The sequence below is a fragment of the Hippopotamus amphibius genome, chromosome 12 (assembly GCF_030028045.1).
Source record: "Hippopotamus amphibius kiboko isolate mHipAmp2 chromosome 12, mHipAmp2.hap2, whole genome shotgun sequence".
NCBI classification, from domain to species: Eukaryota; Metazoa; Chordata; class Mammalia; order Artiodactyla; family Hippopotamidae; genus Hippopotamus; species Hippopotamus amphibius.
Genome location: NC_080197.1, coordinates 67681362 through 67697189, shown reverse-complemented (window position 1 = coordinate 67697189; position 15828 = coordinate 67681362). Strand labels below are relative to the sequence as shown.

The 15828-nt window shown below is 40.8% G+C and overlaps 1 protein-coding gene across 2 annotated transcripts in view; it reads left to right on the top strand.

Moving 5' to 3' along the window:
- Positions 1 to 15828, top strand: part of PTPRO (protein tyrosine phosphatase receptor type O) — a 239788-nt gene that overhangs the window by 209405 nt on the left and 14555 nt on the right. For both annotated transcript variants that reach the window (XM_057703324.1, XM_057703323.1), the window contains exons 18-22: positions 1714 to 1795; positions 11351 to 11441; positions 13563 to 13639; positions 14252 to 14386; positions 14617 to 14739. In XM_057703324.1, the coding sequence (XP_057559307.1) occupies positions 1714 to 1795; positions 11351 to 11441; positions 13563 to 13639; positions 14252 to 14386; positions 14617 to 14739 (508 nt within the window). The remainder of the gene's footprint in view (positions 1 to 1713; positions 1796 to 11350; positions 11442 to 13562; positions 13640 to 14251; positions 14387 to 14616; positions 14740 to 15828) is intronic.

Genomic DNA, 15828 nt, shown 5'->3' with positions numbered 1-15828 from the left:
TGTCCCTTGGCTCCCTTTCCCCTCCCTACTTACCTTCATTCCCTCCTTCCCTCACCTCCTTCCCCCACCCCTGCCTCTAAATCTTTGTCCCACTGGTTGATCTCTGCTCCCTCCCAGTTTTCTTTCTCTTCTCCTTACCATTCTCCTCCTCTCCCTGATGTTCATTATTCTACTTCCTGGTCCTTCCTCTGACTCTCTTTGCCCTCTCCATCCTGCTTTTGCTTTTTCTAACCCCATTTTTCCAATCCCATCCTCCTCTTAATGAGATAAGAACTAGAATCGCTAAGTCCAACATTAAGGTCAATGCACTGCTCAAAGACAGCAGGGAAGGAGCACCCCCACCCCACCTCTGTTTAGCCATTTCTTTTGGAAGGATGGCAAAGTTAAATGAGAAAGCTTTTAACCAGGAGTCCTTCTCCCTGGTTCTACTCACAGTTCTCTGGCTTAGCAGCCCTGAGATCTTGAACTACTCATTTGACTGTCTCAGCCTTGGCTCTCTCTGGAGCTCCATGTGGAGCATGGGGTTAATGTTGTCCATGTCTACCTCAACCATCAACCGAGCAAGATAATGCATAAGAATATTTAGGGTATTTTAAGGGTCATTCACATTATTATTAAGTAAAAGCATTAAAATTTGAATGGGAGGTATAATACCCTTAAAAATCTACTAAAATCTTAACATAAATTAATCTATCAGATTAGCTAATCAACAACTTTGAGCAAATATCTATTTTATACCCTGTATTTGCTAATAGGACATAAAGCCATAGGTAGATGATATAAGCTGAGTAATTTGCAGCAACACTAAGGGAAAGGTCAACTCTGTGGACCTTGCCGAGGTGGAAAGGCTTGGGTTAGGTGATAGCACGGCGTCCTGCAGAAGCTCAAGGAGCAGGTTGGTACAGGTAGGCTCTAGAAGAGATAAGCAGCTAGAGAAAACTACACAAAATAAAACTAAATTCTTATTAAAAAAAAAAGAAAGAAAAAAGTGACAACTGCTACAGATGCAGAAGCATAAACCCAGATGTATTCCTTGATCATATCTCTGAACCATTTTGCAATACGCAAGCCACTAGACGGGGCTCTCTGAGTGGAGCACTGGGAGCTCCCTGGAGATGTGCTTCCAGCCAGAACCCTGCCTTTGCTCTGGGGAAACAGGGCAGCACAATCCTTTATACTTTTCAAGCTGTTTAAATATACAAGTTTCTGTAAGTCTGTAAGTTTGTGTATAAGTCTGTAAGTCTGTGTATCAACCTTGTGATATAGGTATGACTATCGTATTTTATAGATGAGCATGTTAAATCTCAGAGGAATTAGGTAAATAAAGTAAAACTATAGTTCAAACAGGTCTTCAGACTAATCCTTTGTTCTTTCTCGTAAACTGGAGTTTTCTAGAAATAACACATATACCTGTGTGTGTATGAGTATGTGTATATATAATATTTTACTGCTGAAGTAAAAGCCAATTAAAAATCTAGAGATTTCTTCTATCTCAAGAAAATTTAATATATAGGGCTCTCTTTTTAATTATATTAGTGACTGATAACTTTAACCAAAAAAAAAAAAAGAGAGAGAGAGAGTGCTAACCTCTGAGAAGTAAACTGTCCATTTTCTGCAAGAAAATTGTTCATGTTTGAGAAGTATGGTGTTAAACACTACATGACACCTATCAACAGGATTTTTAAAACATATCTTCCTTTGTGTTTGACAAAGCCCGGTGCAACTAGATGACTTTGATGCCTACATCAAGGATATGGCCAAAGACTCTGACTATAAATTTTCTCTTCAATTTGAGGTGAGTGGATAAAGTATTTCCGACCCTCTGTGGGCATGAGGATTGACAGGTTTGTACCAATGTCATTTCCCTGCTCACTGGGCAGTGCTGGTGGTGAGGTTCATGTCGGGCAGGATGGTAATTGGGCTTGAGGTGTCTAGTTTGCTGGTTCAGAGGAAGGATGTCAGCCCTTAGTTAGGAGGTCAGGGTTTGGGTGGCTCAGATGAAGGAAAGGAGAGAACAGCTGAAGGCACTGGGGGTACTGGGGGGAACAAACATGGTAACAGAAGTTTTCAATGGTAACAATGAAACCATGGGGATGGAAAGTGTCGGGGTGGGGGAGAGCAAACTGAGGCCTGAGATCTGGAACAGTTTCTCTTTCAGGGGATTTTTCGTGTGTTTCTCATACCACTTAGGCCACAGTAAAGGTAGGTGGTGGATGAATTGGACCTCTTTGTCTCCTGAGCCTGGTGTCTCTTAAAGTTATCTGACTCTTGGCATTTTACTGCACATGTCTTTGTGAGGTTTTGTTTTCTTTTCTTGGAGAAATTAGAGAAAGAGAATTACACATGCTTTGTGTAGAAGAAGAACAAAATTAGCAACAGCTCCTTTTTCCGAAGCGCACATGTTTCTCTGAGTCCAAGACCACGTGTCAGAGTAGATGGAATAGGGTTTAGGATCTCAACAGCGTGAGGGATATAACTGGTCCTCAGGTTTTCTTCCCACAGGTTTCACAGCTCAGAACACAGTCTTGTGCCTTCTACAGCAAGGCTCTGGTGATCTGTGATTCAGGGAGACCAGGGAGAAGGGAAAGATAAAGTCACTTTTCTAAATTATGTTGCTATTTTAAAGCCTCTTAGCTGCTTTTCCTGTGAAACACCAGGTTGTAGAATGTAGCTGCTTTCTCTCATTATCCACGTTCATTTCTTCTTTCCCCTCATCAGCCCAGGACAGCTTTGTTCTACAAGAAGCAGCAGGAGTCCTGGAGTGGGTGTTCGCTCTAACAGGGAATTTAAGGATAAGAAGAATCTTATACATTATCAAATGCAAAGCCCCCTAACTATCACCTGTGTCATGAGAAATGCCACATGAAGTCTGGCTCAGTTATCCATTGTACACAGGTGCATGAGAAATTATAAATGCCACACCACATGCTATAGCTCAAAGAACAGAAACTCAATTTGAAATGGAGATCTATGGGGAGGATGGAATTTCAGGAAAGTGTACCAAGGAAAGGAGGAGGATTTTTGTAAGAAAACAGAAGTCCAAACTCAGAAGGAAATAAAAATCTAGATAATTCTGATAATAGTAATGAAAATTACAATGCAGGTCCACTTCCAATCTCATTGAAGCCACTGTCTCTTAATTCCTCCCAGATGACATGATTTTGTGGCACAGCCAGGGTCACTGCCTTTGCTGGCAGGATTAGGAGTACTCCCAGTTCACGTCGTCAAACTCCAGTGTCACTATTACGGTGCTTCTGAATTGCATCATTATAAAAAAAATTCAGCGAATCATTTTCTGGTAAAAAGAAAATATTTTTTTTCAGTTGTGAATGACAAAACACAATTCAAAGTAGTTAAGACCAAAGAAGAAGGGAATTTGTTCAAAGGTAACTACGGTATTTCATGTAATCAAAGTGAGCATTGAGGAGCTAAACCAGGAGGGGAGCAGGGAAGCAGCTCAGTCTCAGGAATGGCTGGAATCAGGGCCACACCCCTGCAAAGACTCCCCTCTTGTTATTTCTTATTCTACTTCTCTCTCTGTCTTGGCCTCGCTTTCTTTGGCTGCAAACCAACCTCTTTCTCATGGTGGAAAATGCAACCACCAACAGCCTCGGAGCATTACACCAATGGTTCCCAGACTGTCTTTCTTGTTCGTGGTTTGAAAAATAACAGGGGAGGATTCTGATTGGTTGGCATGGGTCTTGATGTCTGCTCACATCATCTACAGCCTGGGAGGGCAGAATTATGGAAGAACAGGACAGTTCTTACTGGAAACACGTGGCTAAACCAGAGAGAGAGAGCAAGCATTATTCCCAAAGAGAGGACACTGGGAGGACCAAGCAATAAACGATTAGATCCTAGATTCAGATGTTTCAAAAATGTGAAAAGTTGAATTGTCAATTTTATGACTAAATATTCCATTTACACTATGCTGAGGGCTTCTATGTATTCAAGGTGTAAAGGAACACATTCAGGCTTGTTTCATAGGATTTATAAGGCAGATAGGAATGGACCCAACTGAGTCCAAAAACCTTGGTCCTCACTACTGCTTTGCCACTAATTAATATTGGGGAAAAAAATCACATTTTCTCATCACCTCAGTTTCTTCATCTCTAGAATGGGTAAGTTGAACACATAGTGGTTCTCAGCTGGGCCTGTACCAGACAGTCCCCTGGGGGAGTTTGGGAGTGTGTGCTCATCCAAATGACTTGGGAGTGGCATTGAATGGGGAAAGGGACAGCAATGTTAAATGTTCTGCAATGAGTGGGACAGTCCCACACAACAAAGAATTGTCCCAGGCCAGTGGTATTCCATGGAGAGACACTGGACTAAATGGGGGACGAGGATACATCCAAGCTTTGTAATTCTTACGTATTAGTCAGGGTTCTCCAGAGAAACAGAACCAATTGGAGACCTATACATTGTACAATATACCCTTATATATATATACACATATATATATAATATAGGTTAATTATATTATTATAGAATTATATTATCATATGATTATTATAGAATTATGTTTTATAATTATTATAATATGTAGATCCTATATATGATAATATAATAGGAGATAGAAGATGATGGATGGATAGATAGATGATAGATAGAAAGATAGATGATAGATAGATGATAGATAGATGAGTTATTGAAGGAATTGGCTCACACAATTGTGGCAGCTGACAAGTCTGAAATCTGCAGGGGACCCAGGGACGAGCTGATGTTGCTGCTCAAGTGCAAAGGCAATGTGGAAGTAGAATTCCTTCGTCTTCAGGGGACCTCAATCTTTTCTCTGAAGGCCTTCAACTGAGTGGATGAGGTCCACTCACGTTATGGAGGGTAATCTGCTTTCTCAAGGCTTCTGATTTAAATGTTAATTACAACTGAAAAATACCTTCACCCAACAACTAGACTGATGTTTGACCAAGCAACTTGGCAGTATAGTGTAGTCAAGTTGACACATAAAATCAGCCATCACATCATGACTTGAAGACATATTTAGTATTTTTATTTATTATAAAGATCTTTTTTCACATCCCTTTGTTCTTAGGACATCATTGGTCAAATATGTAATTTATTTGGTGCCAAGTCCTGATATTGTATCTCTGCTCTCGTAAGAAAATGCAAATTACTCTCCAGAAATCTGTTTTAAATCATAGGCTCAGATTGTAGGTTTAGGACTAATATTTGCTTAAGCAGTGACCCAGTGGTCTGACTCACTTCCTTTTTCATTTGACAGCCTCCCAGGAATTGCCAACCTCCAAATCCACCCCACCCCACAACCTCAGGTTCTGGGTGCATGTCAAACCTTTCATATGGCAGCCCTCAAATTTTCCTGAGCTTGATAATTAATGGAGGCTTAAGAAAAAAAAAATGTTTCTTGCTCTAATGGGATCCCAAGAGGGTATAGAGATGGCTGAATCAATTGGGCTAGCTAAATTCAGTTTCCGAACAGTTATTTGTTCAGTTTATATTAATGCTTAATACTTGCATTCATTTGGACACTGACATTGAAAGATCACACTCATATTGAGAAATTACATCATTTGTAAGCATCATGCAAATTGAAACTAATGTCTGAATTTACATTTATTACCAGTACCAGTCATATATGAAGATACACGAGTTGCTAACATTTGCCTTCACTGAATAAAAGCCTTTTTCACTCTCCATCTGATTTTGGATCTATTGGAAAGATTGGTTACCTTTCTGATGAAAATATACATCTTTTCTTAAGGAGGTTTGGGACCCAGGGGTTAGATTCAATTTCTCACTTCTATTGTCTCATGTTGAAAATATTTTGTAGAGCCAGACTTTAGAACTTGGAATGTTAGACCCCATAAGACATAGCACATTTGCTCATTCTGGCATTAATTTCTGTGCTTTGTGTTTGGGATGCTAGGAAAAGCCCTCACCTCCTTTGCTTGGAAATGTGGCTGCAAAGGTCAAAACAAAACTGTACCTCTTGCCACATAGTTCATAGGAGATGACCTTTGATTTCTGGTCGTAGCTCCCATTTGTAGCTGTTTTTACTTGTGTTTCAGTCCAGTTCCCTGGAGACCTACCCGCAGCATTGCTGAAATAAGTCAACTCAAACCCTCTCCAACGGTTCTTACAGCAGGGCTCTTACTTTGTTCCTAGACCTGATGTTTCTCTGCTCTCATTCCTTGTTGCCTTGGTTTGGTCTGTGTTTCCAAGTGCCTGTACTAGTAATTTGTCCAGTGATTGGAGTATTTCCCCCAAATCCCATTCTAGAATCCAGGGCCCTATTAGCTATTGCTAGACTGTGCTGAGGTTAACTTTGTTCTTACCCAGTCTTCCATCATGTGCCCAAGTTTCCCATTCTTCCTTCAGAGTGCCTGTTATAGGTTGAATTGTGTCACCCAAAAGATGTGTTGGACCCCTAATCATGTACTTCCTCAGAATATGAACTTATTTAAACATAGAGTCACTGCAGATGTAGTTAAGATGAGGTCATCCTAGAGTAGGGTGGGCTCTTGATCCAATATGTCTGGGATCCTTATGATAAGACAGCCATGTAAAGGCACAGAGACAAAGAGGGAGAAGACCATGTGATGACAAAGGCAGAGATTGGAGCTGGAGTCATTCACCTACAAGTGAAGGAAAACAAGGATTCCCAACCAACCATCAGCAGGTAGGAGGAGGCAAAAAACGATGCTCCGAAGGATATCAGCGTATGTCCCTGCTGACATCTTGATTTCAGATTTCTAGCCTTCGTTATCATAAGATGATAAATTCCTGTTAAGCCACCCAGTTTGTGGCACTTTGTCATGACAGCTCTCGGGAACTAATAGAGAATATCACTAAATACCTTGTTCTAAATCTTTTCTGCTCCCTTTGTGTTAACCTGAAAAGTAGCCAGCCTTTGCCAATTGGACTTTTCACTTGCCGTAGATGGGAACTCTTATGTCAACACCACAGGTCACATTGTTTCTCCTGACTTGTCCTGTAGTCTCATCATCAATCTCATCTGACTCTAATGTCCAGCCTCATCCCAAAGCAAACAACAGGTGCTTATCACGTGTTGACATTTTTGCAGACTTTAAAGCCAGAATACGGCTTGTGCTCCTCCTAGAAGATGATGGTACATGTTATGGACCAAAGGTATCCCCCCCTTCCCAAATGCATATGTTGAAGTCCAAGCCCCAGTGTGATGGCATTTGCGGATGTGGACTTTGGGAAGTGATTAGGGTTAGATGAGGTCCTGAGGATGGGGCCCTCATGATGGGATTAGTGCCCTTATAAGAGGAGACACCAGAGACCTTGCTCTCTCTTCCCCTCAACCCCACCATGTGCACACAAAGAAGAGATCATGTGAGCACACAGCATGATGGTGACCACCGACACACTAAGAGAATTCTCATGATGAAACCTACCTTGCCAGTACCTTGTTTTTGGACATCTTAGCTTCCAGAGCTATGAGACATACGGTTCTGTTTCAGCCACCCAGTCTATGGTATTTTGTTATGGCAACCCAAGCTGACTAATACAGCGCATGTGTTTGTGCTCTGATTTGCAAGACCAAACACAGTCAACACAACACAGACTGCCATTGGCTTCAGTGACTGTATTAGTTTCTTTCTTTCCTTAAGATTTATTTATTATTATTATTACTTATTTATTTTTGGCTGCATTGGATCTTCATTGCTGCTCACAGGCTTCCTCTAGTTGTGGCAAGCGGGGGCTACTCTTCATTGTGGTGCACAGGTTTCTCATCGCAGTGGCTTCTCTTGTTGTGGAGCACAGGCTCTAGGTGCATGGGCTTCAGTAGTTGTGGTGCATGGGCTCAGTAGTTGTGGCTTGTGGGCTTAGTTGCTCTGTGGCATTATATTACGTTCTTAGGGGGATGCCACAACAAATTACCACAATCTTGGTGACTTAAAACAGAAATTCTAGAGGCCAGATGTCCAAAATTAAAGGCTATGCTCCCTCTGAAGGCCCTAAAAGGAGAATCCTTCTTTGCCTCTTCCAGCTTCTGGTGGCTCCAGGCATCCTTGGCTTATAGCTACATAGCTCTAATTAACACCTCCATCTTCACATGGCCTTCTCTTCTCTCTTTTTTAAGGACACTTGTCATATTCAGAGGCCACCCACATAATACAGAATGATCTTATTTTGTGATTCTTAATTACACCTTCAAAGACTTTTTTCCTAATAAGGTCACATTCACAGGTTCTGGGGTTTCCAATGTGGGCATATCTTTGGAGGAATCATCATTCAACCTACTATGGATGACTATGTAACCTAGAAAAAAACCCACAGTGATAAATTATATTAGAAACAACACTGGCAAAAGAAAATTCAAAAATGATTTATGTTGGTTTCAGACCGTCACCTCATACTTTGCCTTCATGAAGATTTAAGCCTCTGGGTTTCCATATGGTTGGAAAGAAAATAACGGCAAGGCTACTGGGCTGGAAACTTAGTATTTGATTTCCCACTTAGTGACAGGCTAAATTACAAAAGATTGCAAGGCATTTTGTGTATACATGCCATTCCCGCTTTGCTGCAATTTAACTTTGGCAATTTACATTTACAGTGTTCAGCCAATTAAACCTCTCTTATCAAGTTAGGGCATTTACAGCAGGGAGGCAACACACAATTAAAGTTCTATCAGTTAGTCAGCTTCCATATGTGCTCCAGCTCTCAGCCTCAATCTGTTTCCAGTTTCTTTGCATACGGGAGGCCTTTGCCTGTGGCTTATCAGTCTGTCCTCAAAGTGGGAATTTATGGGGGAGGGTTGTTCAGTTAGCACAAATGGCAAAAAGGGAGAAATTATGGAGCCAGGCAAAGCGAAAACAACAAAGAATCGTAACAGAAGCATTTCACAATCATGAGCAATAGTGCTGCATTCGGGACTTCCCTGGTGGCGGAGTGGGTAGGAATCCACCTGCTAATGCAGAGGACACGGGTTCAAGCCCTGAGCCGGGAAGATCCCACATACCATGGAGCAACTAAGCCCGTGCGCCACAACTACCAAGCCTGCACTCTAAAGCCCGAGAGCCACAACCATTGAGCCCACCTGCCACAACTACCGAAGCCCGTGCCCCTAGAGCCTTTTGCTCCACAAAAGAGAAGCCCCCACGAGCCCAAATAAATCCTGCACACAACAACAAAGACCCAGTGCAGCCAAAAATAAATAAATAAAAAATAAATAGTGCTGCATTCATATTTATTGAGTTTAATCATTCCATTTGATAGTTACTATATGCCAGTAAGGTATGGGAAAATTATTAGTCTTATCTTACAGATAATTAAATTGACGTTAATGAGAGTTGAACTACTTTTTCAAGACCCTGCAGTTTATAAGTGGTCCACCAAAATAAGCCAGATATTTTGACAAACTATCCATAAAGATGCTCCCCAAAGGAGGTAGATTTCCAAAATATTTTAAGCAATGGAAGCATCATTTAACTAAGCTTATAGCTGCCAAAAGGGGCTAACCTAAAACTAACACGGATTTGGTTGAATTTTGCTAAAAATAAGTTTTATTTCTTATAAGAACAATATAATCAGTCTTTGGGAACCCTTTAAAATGAAAAAAAAACAGTTATAAAGGAAACATGACAAACTTCTTTTTAAAGGCATTTGGCAAGTAAATTTGTAAATTGAAGATCAAAGTCAGTATTATTGGTCTTAAGACTGACTTCAGCTTGGGCCAAGAGCTTGGCATTTTGTGAGCTTGAAAAGCCAACGATGATGAGAAATCAAAGGAAGAGAGAAATCTGGACAATTAGGTCAGTTCATCCATGTTGACTGCAGCTTGCCTCCGAATGCCATTGAGTTCACACACTAAGCTATCAACAAACTTCTATGTTGATGCAGCAGACGTCCCAAGAACTGGGTGTCTACATTTGCTTTGCATGAGCACTTGAATCAAGACACTAAAGGCCCACAAAATTCCCTGTTCAATCTCTCAAAATATCATCAAATGTTTCCAACTCCCTTCAAAAGTCTTTCAAAGATTTTCCAAAATTCCTCCCCCAGAGAAGTATTCCTCCAGCTTATGATTCTTTGAAATAACACATGGGAGGAATCATGAAGAATAGCATCTCATACAAGTAAATAAAATTTCCAGCAAGTGGTATCTCTACTTCTTCACGTAATAGTCATAGAAAAATGCATGCTACATATGTAACCCTATTCATAGATGATTATATAGACTGTTTACTAATATTGCCCTCCGACTTATACCGGATCTGCTGCATTGGCGTGCACTGCACAATTCCAAGGAGCACCAGTCAGGTACACCACCGCGTAAATGATGCCCCCGGGGAAATCCAGTTGGCCTGACTCCAACCCTTTGTTTCTTATCAGACACAGGACATAGCAGCTTAGAAACCCCTGTTTCCAGTAACATAGACTTTCTCAAGTATATTGGTTGTCTTTATATAAAAATTGCCATTATCAGTGCACCTTCTGATAATAGAATTTATAAGGGCACTGATACACACAAGCAGATATTTGGATGTTCCTATTTTCATGGAAAGGTTTGCCTACGCACTACTGCTCCATCGTTATTTTAGGATTTTATTACCAGACTTTTAGTGACTGTCAGTCCCATATCTTGTAATGTGGAGAATGTTCCCTACTTCTTGTTCCTCACGTTCTCCTTTACTACCTTCTCAAAAGCTCATCCCCTTCAGGAGAAATACCTATAATTCCTCATAGAATAGGAAATATTTATGCAAACTGCATAAATTTCAGTTACCCTGTACCTCCAAAAATCTGAAACCTACTTCTGTTTTTAAATTTTCCACACCTTGAGTGTGATGCATGTGATTCTTACCTTCTCCAAGTTATCATTTAGCTATCCAAGGTATTTATGTATTACAATAGTCAGCTATTACTGCAATAAAGCTGTATAAGAAACGACCTCAAAATTCAGTGACCTACAACACTTATTTTTCTCACTTGGTGGGTCTGTGGGACAGATGAAGTGGTTCTGCTTCAGGCTGTGGGTCAGAGACAGGTCTGTTCCATGTGTCTTCTCATCCTGGGACAAGCAGCTTCCCTGGGTATGTGCTTTTCAAGCAGATGGCAGAAACACAAGAGAGCAAACGAAGCTGAGCCAGCACATTTAAAGCTTCTGATTAGGCATGAGTTCTACCCAACTTCATTGGCCAAAAGCAAGGTGACAGCAGTAGGATGGAGAAGTACACTCTGCTCCAAACGGGAGCCACAGTGACGTCATAAGGCAAAGGGGTGTGATCATTCTATTAGAGGCAGGAAGTGAAGAATAATCCAATATGAGCAATAAATCAATGTGAACAATAATGCAGTCCTTACCATGTACAGGAATCTCAGATCTATTCTCTGTCATTTACAGGAGTTGAAGTTGATTGGACTGGATATTCCACACTTTGCTGCAGACCTTCCACTGAACCGATGTAAAAATCGCTACACGAACATCCTACCATGTAAGACTGTCAATCATGCCAGTCCTACTCATGTCTTCCAAAGGTTGAAGGCTGTTATTGCAGATTAATCAGTTTCAGGAATCTCTGGGCAGGCCAAGTAACGGTCTGTATCCTCAAGGCCATCTCTGCAATTGCATTGATCATATTGGTGCTTTCATGCCATTAGATCCTGTCCTGTGTAGGAAGATGTAATTATTATGCTTTTAAATAAATTGTATCTGAACAGAAAAGACTGACCATTTGGCCTTTGGGAGATCAAAAAGTCTTAGCCAAATTAGGGATAAGATAATTTGTGCTCATAACCTATTTTCAGTCAATATATTGACAGTGGAAGGAGGCAAATGAAAAGGGAGTGCAAGGTGTGAAAAAGCCTCTTTTCTTACTCCTGGCAATTTCTGACATTCCTTAGCATTTTGTAATAAAAGCAACATTCAAAGAACAAATTAACGCCATTTGCAGCAACATGGATGGACCTAAAGATTGTCATGCTGAGTGACGTCAGACACAGAAAGACAAACATCATATGATATCGCTTACATGTGGAATCTAAAACATAGGGTACAAATGAAGTTATTTACAAAGCAGAAGTAGAGTCACAGATATGAAAAACAAGCATTTGGTTACCAGGGGATGGGGGGGTGCAGATAAACTGGGAGATTGAGCCTGACGTATACACACTACTATGTATAAAATAGATGACACATACTAACCTGCTGAGTAACACAGGGAACTCTACTCAATGCTCTGTAATGGTCTATATGGGAAAGAATCTAAAAAAAAATAAAAAAGTGGATACATGTGTATGTATAACCGATTCACTTTTCTGTACTCTTGAAACTAACACGACACTGTAAGTCAACTATACTCCAATAAGTTTTTTTTAAAAAAAAGAAAGATTCAAAGAAAAAGTAATATAAAGTACTTACAGGACAATTAAAATACATTCCAATATAGATTTAACTTTCCTCTCTGCTACACTCTAGGGGGAGCTGGAAAAGAAGGGAAAAGTGCAAAGCTCTAGAAAGAGAACTCCCTCCTTCAAAAGGATTCTTAGCAAAATTTGGTAGTATTATCATTACAACATCTTACATCTGTACACATTTCAGGATTTACTTTTTTCATGTGAAGTCCATTTACAAAAAGCCCATCCACCCCATCTTCTCTTCTCAAGGCTTCCCAAAGGTAGTGAATTCTCTGCATGTCCCTGAGTGAAATGGAAACCCTGTGTTTAGGCTACACTCTACAGCCTTCCACACAACCTATCAGAAATTTTATTTCCTGTGCATATTCTCCACAATCCCCCGCAAAATCTGGAGACCACTCTTTCAAGGACAGGAAGGCTGGTGGGGAGAAAATAGTGGTGGGGAGATATTTACATATTTATTTAAACAAGAAAAAGATTGAGGTAGACTAAAACATCAAGCTAAAATAAACTTTATTCACCTACCCTATCACTGACCAATTTGACTTGGTGTTGAGTACAGATAGTGGGTACAGAATTGTCTTGACAAGCTTTCCTTCCACTCTGATTTTTTTTTCTTTTTTCTTTTTTTCTGGTTTGTTCTGTTTTGTTTTGTTTTATATCTGTTGATCCCAAACTCCTAATTTATCCCTCACTACCCCTTTCAAACCCTTTGGTAACCATACTTTATTTTCTGTCTTTGCAATTGTTTCTGTTTTGTAAATAATTTCATTTGTATCTCTTTATTTTTAGATTCTACATATAAGTGATATCATATGATATTTGTATTTCTCTGTCTGACTTTCTTCATTTATGATAATCTCTAGGTCCATCCATGTTGCCACAAGTGGCATTATTTCATTCTTTTTTATGGCTGAGTGATATTTCATTATGTATATATACTACATCTTCTTTATCTGTTCATCTGTCAGTGAGCATTCAGGTTGTTTCCATGTCTTGGCTATTGTAATAGTGCTGCTGTGAACACATGAACGCATGTATCTTTTCAAATTACAGTTTTGTCTGGGTGTATGCCCAAAAGTGGGATTGCTGGATCATTTGGTAACTCTATGTTTAGTTTTTAAGGAATCTGCATACTGTTCACGGTGGCTGCACCCTTCCACTCTGACTTTTAATATTGTTCTCCTTATTCTTTACAGATGACTTTAGCCGAGTGAGATTAATCTCCATGAATGAAGAGGAAGGCGCAGACTACATCAATGCCAACTACATTCCTGTAAGTAAACAAAATTAAAAAATTTTTTAAATCAGGCATCTAAATTCTAGCCCAGCCAGAGGAAGACTATCAGGGCTGCAGGGATGTGTCAAACAGTTCAATGGAGAGCTGTTCTCCACCAAGCACTCCAACTCTAAAGAACAGTTTCCATTATTCCATTTTAGAATAAAGAATAGGGAGATAAAAGAAGCCCAGAGACTAGTAACATTCAATTATCTTTGAAAAGGACTAGTGAAAGTAAAAGTAGGTAATTATACTAAAGATCCTCTTCCTTGTGTTTGAATTTCAGTGTCGGCAACCAAGCTCAAAGGGCTCCACCCGAGCACCTGCGCTTTTAAAACGTATCTATAAAGACAGTGGTCGTTACTGTAAAAAGGTGTGGGTGTGATTTTACAGGCTTCCTACAAAAAAATGTTTAAAATCATATGGATCTGTTCGGTCAGTTACTGTGACTGCCTCTTCGACAAAAAAGGAGAATGTATTCCCATAGTCTGCATGATCTTTTTCCAGGTTTATCCCCAGTAAATTTTCAGTTTTTTTCTCATTTGTGTGAAACAGCATTTGGTGTTGACTGCAGCTCCTTAGGTGACAACTTTGTCACTTACCTTCCAGGGATACAATGCACCGCAGGAGTATATTGCCACACAGGGGCCGCTGCCTGAAACCAGAAATGACTTTTGGAAGATGGTCCTACAACAGAAGTCTCAGATTATTGCCATGCTCACTCAGTGTAATGAGAAAAGGAGGGTAAGTGCCCGATGGGTTCGGCCCCACTTAGCAGCAACCCTCTGCCCCGGCCACTCGCGTGGATTAAATGCTTCCTGTGTGCTGGAAACTATTCCACTTGCTTCATGCTCTGTCCTCACAATAATCCTGTACAGTTCAGCAGAGGCAAGTCACTTGCTTTCCCTAAATGAGCACAGACTATTTCTTCCCTAGCCTGTTTGTTTTAAAAGGTTGTGCTATTGTCCCCTCAGGTGAAATGTGACCACTACTGGCCATTCTCCGAAGAACCCGTAGCTTACGGAGACATCACAGTGGAGATGATGTCAGAGGAAGAGCAGGACGACTGGGCCTGTAGACACTTCCGGATCAACTACGTAAGTCACAGAGCAGAAGTTCAGGGGCTGTCCCCACACTGAAGGGACCCCCGGGGTCAGGAGACCAATCCCCTTTCATGGGAGGGAGCATGTCAGACTTGGCAACACTGCTTCCTCCAAGAGAAAGATCCCACATGTAATGTGCTTGTTTCCCATCTCCTCGAGAATGGTGTGGATGAAATATTTATCCTGGAGAGCCCTGGAGATGCAGTCAGAAGGTGCACTGTTCCATCTCAGATTTGCCCAGGGTAATAGAAGATATGGTGACGCACTACTCACCAGGCAGCACTGTTACTACTTATACTAACCATAGATGAGTATAAGGAGGATATACAAACACATTTTTAAAAAATTTTATTTATTTATTTATTTATTTATTTATTTATTCATTCATTCATTCATTCATTTATTGGCTGCATTGGGTCTTCATTGCCATGCTCAGGCTTTCTCTAGCTGCGATGAGCAGGGGCTACTCTTTGTTGTGGTTCGCGAGCTTCTCATTGCAGGGGCTTCTCATTGCAGTGTCTTCTCTTGTTTCAGAGCACTGGACTCTAGGCACGTGAGCTTCAGTAGCTGTGGCATGTGGGCACAATAGTCGTGGCTCACAGGCTCTAGAGCACAAGCTCAGTAGTTGTGGGGCATGGGCTTAGTTGCCCCGTGGCATGTGGGATCTCCCCAGACCAGGGATCGAACCTGTGTCCCCTACATTGGCAGACGGGTTCTTAACCACTTCTCCACCAGGAAAGTGCCTACAAACACTTACATTTTATATTAGAATGTAGTTTTAGATGTAGTGGTTTGAGTTTTATTTAGCTTTGTTTGGCTTTGTCCCTTATTTTGTTGTAGTTTGGTATTTATTATTTCAGAGATACTTCTGGACCTTACTAATCATGGTGTCATAGCTCTTTTGAAATCCTGTTGATTTCTGATGGTTAGAATGTCAGAAAAGTCTATTTTTCCCACAAGGATTGCAACCTCTCTGCTGACAGGCAAGTTTTTGACCTCATACTGAATGTTTGTATGCCAGGCTAGGTGCTGAGATCAACCTCAGTCACCCTGGTGCCTTCTTCACAGAGAACAGTCCTAGAA